Raw genomic sequence first — 9822 nt, 5'->3', positions numbered from 1 at the left:
ATCTTTACTGTGCTGCTTTATCTGTATCTGATTTAGAATGAGCAGAAATCTGTGAGAAATATAACGACCCAAAGACAAGAACTGATAAAAAAAGCTGTTATAGGAGCAACAGCCATGTGGGCAGCTCTGTGTCATATGCCATAGCTGTGCACAAGGTGTTTGTCACAGCTCCAGACTTATTTGTTCATTAATGACGTCATCAGCGACTAGTCGACTTCGACTCGACTTTCATCACATAAAAGTCGACTTCAAAAAATCAGAAGTCGTTCAACCCCTAGTTTACACTCAAAATTTCTTGTTTGTAAATTACAGTTTTATACTGTAAAATTTACAGTTTGTTCTGTAAATGTTTTTTTTACAAAAACAAACCACAGCTGCCAAAATTATTTTGTAAAAACTACAGATTTTTTTTTACAGTAAAAGGTACTTGAAATGTAATTTTAGTCTTATCTGTGGTGGAGCCTCGTGTAAAGACTTTCCAGAATATCTCCAAAAAAAAGAAAAGTTATATTTTTGCTGATAATGTATAAAACATGTTTTAGTTGTATATTTGCTTATTTATTTTTATGATGATGGCTAGTAAACCACATTGAAGCTATGCTTTTTTCCACTTCCTGTGTTACCAAGGTGCGAAAACAACTTCTCTCGTTCAATGCGTTCTTAAAAGCAAAACATTTTGCCCTAAGAACACTTCAGAGTAACTTCTATGTACATCTGTCTTTAAAGCATGGCAGTCAGAGCCACAGAAATGTACATTTACAAAGAGTCTGGTTCCGTCTAAATTAGTAAACATGAATGTCTCTGAGGTCATCTTTGATGAACACGCTGTGCTTAAATATAAGTAATGTTGGCTTCGTACAACATGAAGATATTTTGGATGAAACTAGCATATCCCTTTTTTGTCATCATCATTTGCTATCATAAATGTTTACAGTTGAGGTGGTTTCTTTGTATAAAACAGTTACAGTTATATCGTTGCAGTGGTTTATCCAGTGTTGTGATCAATTTTAATAAATTAATGTCAGATGACAGAAATCTGCTTATTTTGCATAGTTGATATAGATGATTTCAAAGCACTTTTTTTTGTTGTGTAATCTAAGATGTTTAAAACTGACTTCTTTATCACACTAATAAATGTAAGGTGTCTATTATCATGTGTACTAATTGTTGCCGCATTAGCTTTTTTTTTTTAAATATTTTTTATATTAAAGAGGAGTTTGTATTAATACCCTAGGTTTATGTTTCAACAATTATGGTTAATACAGATTAGATCTGATCAGTTGCCTTGCAGGTGTCATAATTTCATTTTGATTCATGTTTCCTTCTTTTTCTCCCCGACTTCATGTGTACTATGTGACAAATACTGTAACTAAATACACTAAATACAATATAGATTCCAATATGCCTGTCAAATAAAGAGCAGCAGTGAAGATTGTAAACATTTTTTAGATAAACTAATGCAAAATAGTGTTTCTGTTGTCTAGCTGCCACAAACCTAATAATCTTATATAACCCTAATAAACCTGTTTGATGAAAAATGTTTAGAGTCTCAAGCATGAATTAGCTGTTAAGAATTTGTTCTATAAACTGTGTTTAGATTTTGTAAACTAACACTGCTGATGCATAAAACAGGTGCATTTTCCACTCACAGTGTTTCTCAGTTTGACAGATTATCAAAGGGAAAGTTAACAGTGAATAATTTTTCAGTTTGCTACAGTATCACAAAACTTCAAAAGACTTAAGAACTATTTTTATGTTTTTTTTGTGTCATATTTGGATCTTATTTTGCATCATTGCATGGGAAAAAATTTCTTGTTCCACAGAAGAATGACATATGTGTTTGGAACAACAGCTGAGAATGTTCTTCAATGTCCTTCAAGCAGTTAAAGGGGTCTTATGATGCTATTTTAAAGATCATTATTTTGTGTATTTGGTGTAACAGAATATGTTGACATGCTTTAATGTTCAAAAAACACATTATTTTTCAAATACTGTACATTATTGTAGGTCCTCTATGCCCCGCCTCTCTCAAACAACAAAGCCCCCTCCTTTGACAAGCGCAGTCCGCTCTGATTGGCCAGCTGACCCAGTGCACTGTGATTGGCCGAACACCGCAAGCACGCGTCGGAAATGTAACGCCCCTTACCATAATCGCAAGCTTCAGCTTTCAAAGTAAATATCAAGACAGTTAATAATGTCGTTAGTTTTACCATCAGTTCAAGCCCGAAAGGACAACAGAGTCGCATCATGCGTTTTAAATCATATGAGTTTAAACTTCTGATATATGGTTTTCTGAGTGCACACATCCGAAGCACACGGACAGAAAGCGGCTGTCACAGCATGTGAGTACTAAACTAAGTTCTCATGCACACACAAGTTTACGTTAAAAACACACGAGTTACAAAAAACATGATTATGTCGGTTATGTCTGTGAAGGTAAACAGCTGGGAAATGAATCATGTAAACTTACAGATTAAGGGGCGGTAATATTATAATGAGATCCCTTTGCCACGTCACCAAGGGAGCGAAATCAGACGCGCTCGTTTTCTCAGACGCTTGCAGAAAAAGGCTTACCAAAACAAAGTTACTGGGTTAATCTTTTTCACGTTTCCTTGGTTGGTAGATGCACTGGGGGACCTGATTATAGCACTTAAAACCTGGAAAAGTCAGATTTTCATGATATGTCACCTTTAAAAAAAAGGGTTTGCCCATGCTGTCAATGTTTCATAACAGAAATGACGAAAGAAGATGTGGCATAGCTTATTGGTTTATTTACATGTTTGCTTCACCCAACTAAACAAGGTTTTTAACTTCAACACACAGATAAACATGAAGAGCTTTTGAGATTGTATACATTAGTCCAGGGCATGAATCTGGCCTAAGGCTTCACTCATATGATAAGAAAATACTCAAACAATGCATGTGTTATGTTGAAAAGCATGCAGAGAGAGAAAGAAGAAAAGAGGAAGTAGCACAGGAAGCGTGTTGTGGAAGCACTGAAGTGATACTGGATATCGAGATGCGTAGTAAACATACACATGTGATAAATGTGATGATGAGCTGCGATTTTTCATCAGACGATTTAACTGGCACTAGGATCAGTTAGGATATCCATGAGTAGTGATGCACCGAAAGAAAAGTGAATATTGTGCTCAACACCACACAAATCAGGCCAAAAAACAGTTTTGTGTTTTAGCAACAGAAGACTCTTTACCATTCCAAATGTGTTGAGCAAAATAGCCTCAAGACGTCTGCACAAGCAAACTTTCTTTATAATAATGTGCTTAACCAATAGTGGAAACAAGACTAAAATACTAAGTAAAAAAATTACTTTTTTGCAGTGTACATTAACTGAACCTGAGTTCAGAGATTGGATGTAAGAGTGATGCTTTCTGATAATATTTTCAGCCTGTTTTCGCACCATTTTATGGTATTTTTGGCCACAGTGTCGGTGCATCTCTATCCAAGAATAGGTCTAAAAACACACAAATATATAAGAGAGCAAAGAGCAGTTTGATGGAGCACAAACAGCCAGTTACACGCAGGCACGAGCATGCAGGCATTGTGCAGCTTAATGCCCATGTAATCTTCACATTTGAAGACTTCAGATGCTACAGTTACATTTTTAAATGCATCATTTTGAAAATGCTCATTATTGCAAATATGCAGACACAAACTGTTCAGACACCTTCAAGGGGACATTTGTAATGAATTACTAGGTACAGAGAGAGAAGTACAAAAAGAGAGAAATGGGGTGTAAAGACATGAAGAATTAGAGGTAAAGAGTGTGATTTTCAAAGGGGTGTGGCTACTGAGACCAAAGGGTGTGATCTCATCAGAAATAGGCGGGCCAAAGAGACAAACAGCCTATGGAGTCTCACAAATCATTGTCTCCACCACGAAAGTGTTCTCAAAGTGACGGATCCTGTGACAGTTCTGCGCATCACGCTTGGTGATACCTAACAGGAAAAATACAAAAATAAAGTGAACAAAAAAAAAAAGTTATAAATTACTAGGGTTATTATAGTTAAAACTAAAATTTAAATCATTAAAAAAAACTGTTATCTGAAATAAAATAAAATACAAATAACTTTTTATTTCAGCCAGCTGCCAATGCAGCATTTCTGCAATAACTAAAATAATAAAAAATAATCTCTCTCTCTATATATATATATATATATATATATATATATATATGTGTGTGTGTGTATATATAAACAAAAACTACTAACAATGACAAAAACACACAACAAAATAACAAAATCTTTAACTAAAATTAAAAGGAAAACATAAAAATAAAAACTGATTCAAAATATTAATAAAAAGCAATATTATCTCTAGTTATGATACTAAAATAAGACCGTAAATCACTTGCATTAGAAAATAATTAATATTTTTATATACACCATTACACACACACACACAAAATGTACAATTTTCACTAAGAAATTGCTAGTAAATTTCACAAATAATTAGAGAACCATTAAGTAACAGACTGAATTAAAATTTGAAGAATTTGAAGAAAAAAAGAAAATAGTATTTTAAATAGTTTTTTTTTTTTTTTACTAATTTGAAAAATAATTTTTCAGTGAATTAATTTAGCGCATGGATTACTATATAATGTACAAGTACAAGAACCGTAAAATACATAATGTAATCACAAAATATGGGATATAGAAATGAATAAAACAATATAAAATAGGAACTAACAATCGAATATTCATGGATCATAATTTGATGGCCTGCCTCCATGAAACTGTCCCAGTTACCTAACAGGAAAAATCCAAAAATAAAGTGAACAAAAAAAAAAATTATAAATTACTAGGGTTATTATAGTTAAAACTAAAATTAAAATCATTAAAAAAAACTGTTATCTGAAATAAAATAAAATACAAAGAACTTTTTATTTCAGCCAGCTGCCAATGCAGCATTTCTGCAATAACTAAAATAATAAAAAATAATCTCTCTCTCTATATATATATATATATATATATATATATATATATGTGTGTGTGTGTATATATAAACAAAAACTACTAACAATGACAAAAACACACAACAAAATAACAAAATCTTTAACTAAAATTAAAAGGAAAACATAAAAATAAAAACTGATTCAAAATATTAATAAAAAGCAATATTATCTCTAGTTATGATACTAAAATAAGACCGTAAATCACTTGCATTAGAAAATAATTAATATTTTTATATACACCATTACACACACACACACAAAATGTACAATTTTCACTAAGAAATTGCTAGTAAATTTCACAAATAATTAGAGAACCATTAAGTAACAGACTGAATTAAAATTTGAAGAATTTGAAGAAAAAAAGAAAATAGTATTTTAAATAGTTTTTTTTTTTTTTTACTAATTTGAAAAATAATTTTTCAGTGAATTAATTTAGCGCATGGATTACTATATAATGTACAAGTACAAGAACCGTAAAATACATAATGTAATCACAAAATATGGGATATAGAAATGAATAAAACAATATAAAATAGGAACTAACAATCGAATATTCATGGATCATAATTTGATGGCCTGCCTCCATGAAACTGTCCCAGTTTCCCCAAAGTTTGTGGTTGCCATGGATATTATCATATTATATTCTCACAAAAAGATCTTCGGGAACCAGGGAGAAGTAGATTGCTTAATACAGGAAGCCATACCGTGGGTGTTACTCAATTGTACCGCTAATTAGCTGCAATGAGCTATTTAGCTGGACGCCAATCAGATTTGTATGGCAGCAGTGAAGCCACACAGGAGTACAGTTTCCTCCCACCATGAAGATGCAGAATTAGTTATGGCGTAATATGGTATTGCCAAATTGGCCTTGTGGCTCAGTATTGGGCAACTTCTTTTTGAGATGAAAAGTTCATACGTCAGTTTATATTTTTTATTTATTTTTCATATTTGGGTGAACTATCCCATTAAATATGATGTAATGTTTATCTAATTTCAGTCGTGTGATATGATGCTCTCTACTGAAAACAGCTATTAACTGATCCGTATTAGTTGACCACTACTATTCACACTAAAGAAAAAAGGCAAAAATGTGTGAACTTACGACGGCGTGAGGTGCGGCGATGGAGCCTGTACGTATCTTTACCGTTACACAGACGGTAAATAAAGCGGCCAAGCTGATGCATGTTATTAACACGGCCAGTCACGACCATCTCTTCCTGAACAATGTACGTCTGGGGGAGGTAAGTCCCTTTCTGCAAAAAGATAGAAAGGCAACATCATCAAATAGATATAGTTTACATTTCAACTGCCTTTATATACAAACAATACAAGTACCTTGACATTGATGAGCAGTTCCCAGAGGTTACGTGGTGGCATGACCACAGAGGTGTTGAGCTCGATGACATAACACTTGTCTAAAGCAATGTCATGGTAGGCCGTCAGACCCTAAAATCCAAACACAACACATGAAAACAAATTCTGTTGGTGTATTAGTATTAGTATATATAACGAGAGCTAAGAGTGTTACCCTGTTGAAATCATGAATGATATCAGCAGGGTCTGTGTTGCTGAAGTCGGGCACAGGTATGCTGATTTGCTCGTAGTTTTCCTTCAGGTAGATCCCAACGCTCTCCTCCAGCTCCTGAGACCCTCGCAGTGGAGCAGCCACCGAGTCCTCGTACACGACACGGCAGTGGAACCGACTCTGATCCGGAGCCTGAAACACCATCACATAAAATACATGATTTTAAATGATATGACATGGTAGTTTTGATGATTACCATAACCTAAACCAAAAGCCCTGACAAAAGAACATAAGATAACAGCAATATTTCTTTCAAACTGAACTAAAAATAGGGATAAAAAACACTGATTTTCATAGTATCGCATTTGAAACTCAATCTTTTACTACACACTGCTTTTAGCAGGTGCGCGTTGACACGGGATCTACAGTCTTAACGGTAAAGCATGATATTTTACATTTGCAGTCTGAATAAAATGTGATAAGATAAAGACTAAAAGGTAGAAAAAGCATCGTTATTTTCTGTTGAGTTGTCCTCGCAGGCTGGTTCACAACTGCAGTTCTATTTAGTGAATCCAAACACTGAATTAAAAACACAGCAAAATGACTGTAGTCTGATTTGTGAACAAATGACGCTATTTTTTATATAGCCAATCCTCATGAATCATCATGAAACTGGTGAACTCAGTTGCTGTTTGAATCATTCTGACACATCATTCACTGACTGAATTCAATGAGCGGTTACTGAATCAACATGATATCTGCCACGTATCTGTGTTTGCTCATTTCCAGAAAGCTGACAAATCTTTCAGTGACTCTTTCTAAAGGTTATACCGCAACACCAGTAGGTGAGTTATTGAGCCATTTATTCAAATGATTAGTTCAAAAACACTAATTCATTCAGGAATCGCAAATGTCTTTATTAGTGAGTCATTGAATCATTCACTCAAACAATTCAAAAACGAATCACATAGCGGACGAATCACAGCAGCGAGCCATTAACAAAACATTTTACTACAAAAATAGAAAAGTAGAACTAACTGAAGCTTCAGCTTAGCTAATTATACGTGACCCTGGACCACAAAACCAGTCATAAGGGTCAATTTTTATACATTGTGCCACTTTTAGTATGATCACCCACACACTGGGAGACGTGCTACAATCGGCACTACATTCACTTGTATCCCATGCAGCCAAGAATGGATTATTCAGTGCTCTCGTACTACAGTAGGAAATTATTAGATGCGAGATGCTGATAGGCGATGACTAATAACGCCCCCAGTCTTGCAACCCATCTGCGTTTTATGATGTGATGTGATTGGTGCAGGTGCTGCAGCATCCATGTCCCCTTGTTATGAAACCAAAGGGCAACAATATTTCTGTACAAAACAGCTACAAATACATAAACACGCGTTGATGGAGCATTATCAATAGATCATATCACCCAATCAAATGACGTGATTAATGGTTTACCATGTGTTCTTCCCTTTCCGGCTTTTGGTTCGTTTCAACCGCTGTTTTCCGTGACATTTCAGCTGAGGCACACAAAAAGCGAAACTTACGTGTGGATGCGGTATGAATATTTGAGTTTTATCTCCATCACCCTCCTCTTTCTCGGCTTTTTGTCCCGTGATGGGCTGAAAGCTGATCTTCACCATGATGAAGGGGAAAAACGCTGTTTTTTTAAGCCTGGACGCAGATCCTTTATACCCCTTGGCTTTCTGACACAATGTTTGCCGTTTGTTATAATGGACCGGAAGAATCTATTATTTATTTGTATATTTGTATATAAAAATCGCTCTTAAAGTCACAGTGCCAGCGACACTGGTGATGATGCGCGCGACCCAGAATGAGCATGCGCGCGCACGTTTTGTGTGCATCATATGTGTGTGTGTGTGAGTGAGTGAGTGAGTGAGTGAGTGAGTGGTGAGTGAGTGAGTGTGTGTGTGTGTGTGTGTGAGTGAGTGTGTGTGTGTGTGTGTGTACGAATATTGCTTTTTAAGATATATAATTTTATTTATCTATCTGATGGTACTTACATATTGAAAAATGGCTAATGCGTTAATTACGACGCAAGCGACCAAGAATGAGAAAGCCTGCGTTCAAAAACCACAAGCAGGCTATATCTATCTGTCTATCTATCTGTCTATCTATCTACATCAGTGTATTAGGCTTAGATCTCTGCCACAATTCTGCGCGCGAAAGATCATATTTTGAGCGCACAAAAGTGCATTTTGCACACGCGCAATCTGAGTTTTGTGGAGAAAATTTTCGTTTCGCAAAGAAAAAAAAAAAGTATTTAGAGCGCACGAAAATCAATTTTGCATTTAAAATAAGTTTTTGGATGTGTGCAGACCAAGCGGCAACCTCCCGCTCTCTCTCGTGAAGCCAACAAGGAAGTGACTTAAAGGGATAGTTCACCCAAAAATGAAAATTTGATGTTTATCTGCTTACCCCCAGGGCATCAAAGATGTAGGTGACTTTGTTTCTTCAGTAGAACACATATGATGATTTTTAACTCCAACCGTTGCAGTCTATCAGTCGTATAATGCATGGCAATGGTAACAAAATCTATGAGCGTAAAAAAAAAGATGCACAGACAAATCCAAATGAAACCCTGCGGCTCGTGACGACACATTGATGTCCTAAGACACGAAACGATCGGTTTGTGCGAGAAACCAAACAGTATTTATATTATGTTTTACCTCTAATACACCACTATGTCCAACTGTCTGTGGGCGCGCGCACGCCATCCAGTGCGTGAGGTGTGTACGCGCTCTGGCGTAGTTTACGGAAGCGCCGGAAGTGATCTCTCGCGCGTATACGTCACTCATTGTTTACACAGTGCACAAACACTGTAGGTACGACGGCTAATCAAAATGGTACTTACTTGCGCTTATCCGGATTGTTCAAACCGACTTAAAACTAAAAGATTACGTTCTCTCGCGCGAACTCATTCGGGAGTGGTGACTTTCCACGTATTCCCAACTTCTGAGCCTGCTCGCCTGAAGTTATGGTTGATTGCTCTTCGGCTGGATATCAACACACCCATTAACGTAAACTACGCCAGAGCGCGTACACACCTCACGCACCGGACGCCTGCGCGCGCACAAAGACAGTTGGACATAGTGGTGTATTAGAGGTAAAAAAATTATATAAATACTGTTCGGTTTCTCGCACAAACCGATCGTTTCGTGTCTTAGGACATCAATGTGTCGTCACGAGCCGCAGGGTTTAATTTGGATTTGTCTGTGCATGTTTTTTTTACTCTCATAGATTTTGTTACCATTGCCATGCATTATAAGACTGATGGACTCCAACGGTT

At 35.9% G+C, this 9822-nt stretch overlaps 1 protein-coding gene across 1 annotated transcript; it reads right to left on the bottom strand.

Annotated features, from left to right (window-relative positions):
* Nucleotides 1-3719: 3719 nt before the first annotated feature.
* Nucleotides 3720-8155, bottom strand: LOC107741628 (integral membrane protein 2C-like). The gene is made up of 5 exons (XM_016554388.1): nt 8060-8155; nt 6504-6692; nt 6311-6421; nt 6078-6228; nt 3720-3959 (listed from the first exon to the last, which is right to left on the bottom strand). The coding sequence occupies exons 1-5, from the start codon at nt 8153-8155 to the stop codon at nt 3868-3870; spliced, it is 639 nt and encodes a 212-aa protein (XP_016409874.1). The 3' UTR covers nt 3720-3867.
* Nucleotides 8156-9822: the final 1667 nt, after the last annotated feature.

The sequence above is a fragment of the Sinocyclocheilus rhinocerous genome, unplaced genomic scaffold, assembly GCF_001515625.1.
Source record: "Sinocyclocheilus rhinocerous isolate Xijiao unplaced genomic scaffold, SAMN03320098_v1.1 scaffold466, whole genome shotgun sequence".
NCBI classification, from domain to species: domain Eukaryota; kingdom Metazoa; phylum Chordata; class Actinopteri; order Cypriniformes; family Cyprinidae; genus Sinocyclocheilus; species Sinocyclocheilus rhinocerous.
The sequence above is the reverse complement of the archived record's forward strand: the minus strand, read 5'-3'. Positions and strand labels throughout refer to the sequence as shown.

Bases quoted from the DNA above. Each gene is read 5' to 3' on its own strand.
- LOC107741628 (XM_016554388.1), bottom strand. From the start codon at position 8,155: ATGGTGAAGATCAGCTTTCAGCCCATCACGGGACAAAAAGCCGAGAAA. The intron at 6,693-8,059 runs GTAAGTTTCGCT...ATGGTGTTTCAG, and splicing joins TATTCATACCGCATCCACAC to GCTCCGGATCAGAGTCGGTT. The intron at 3,960-6,077 runs GTAAGTTCACAC...TTTTCCTGTTAG, and splicing joins TCGCCGCACCTCACGCCGTC to GTATCACCAAGCGTGATGCG.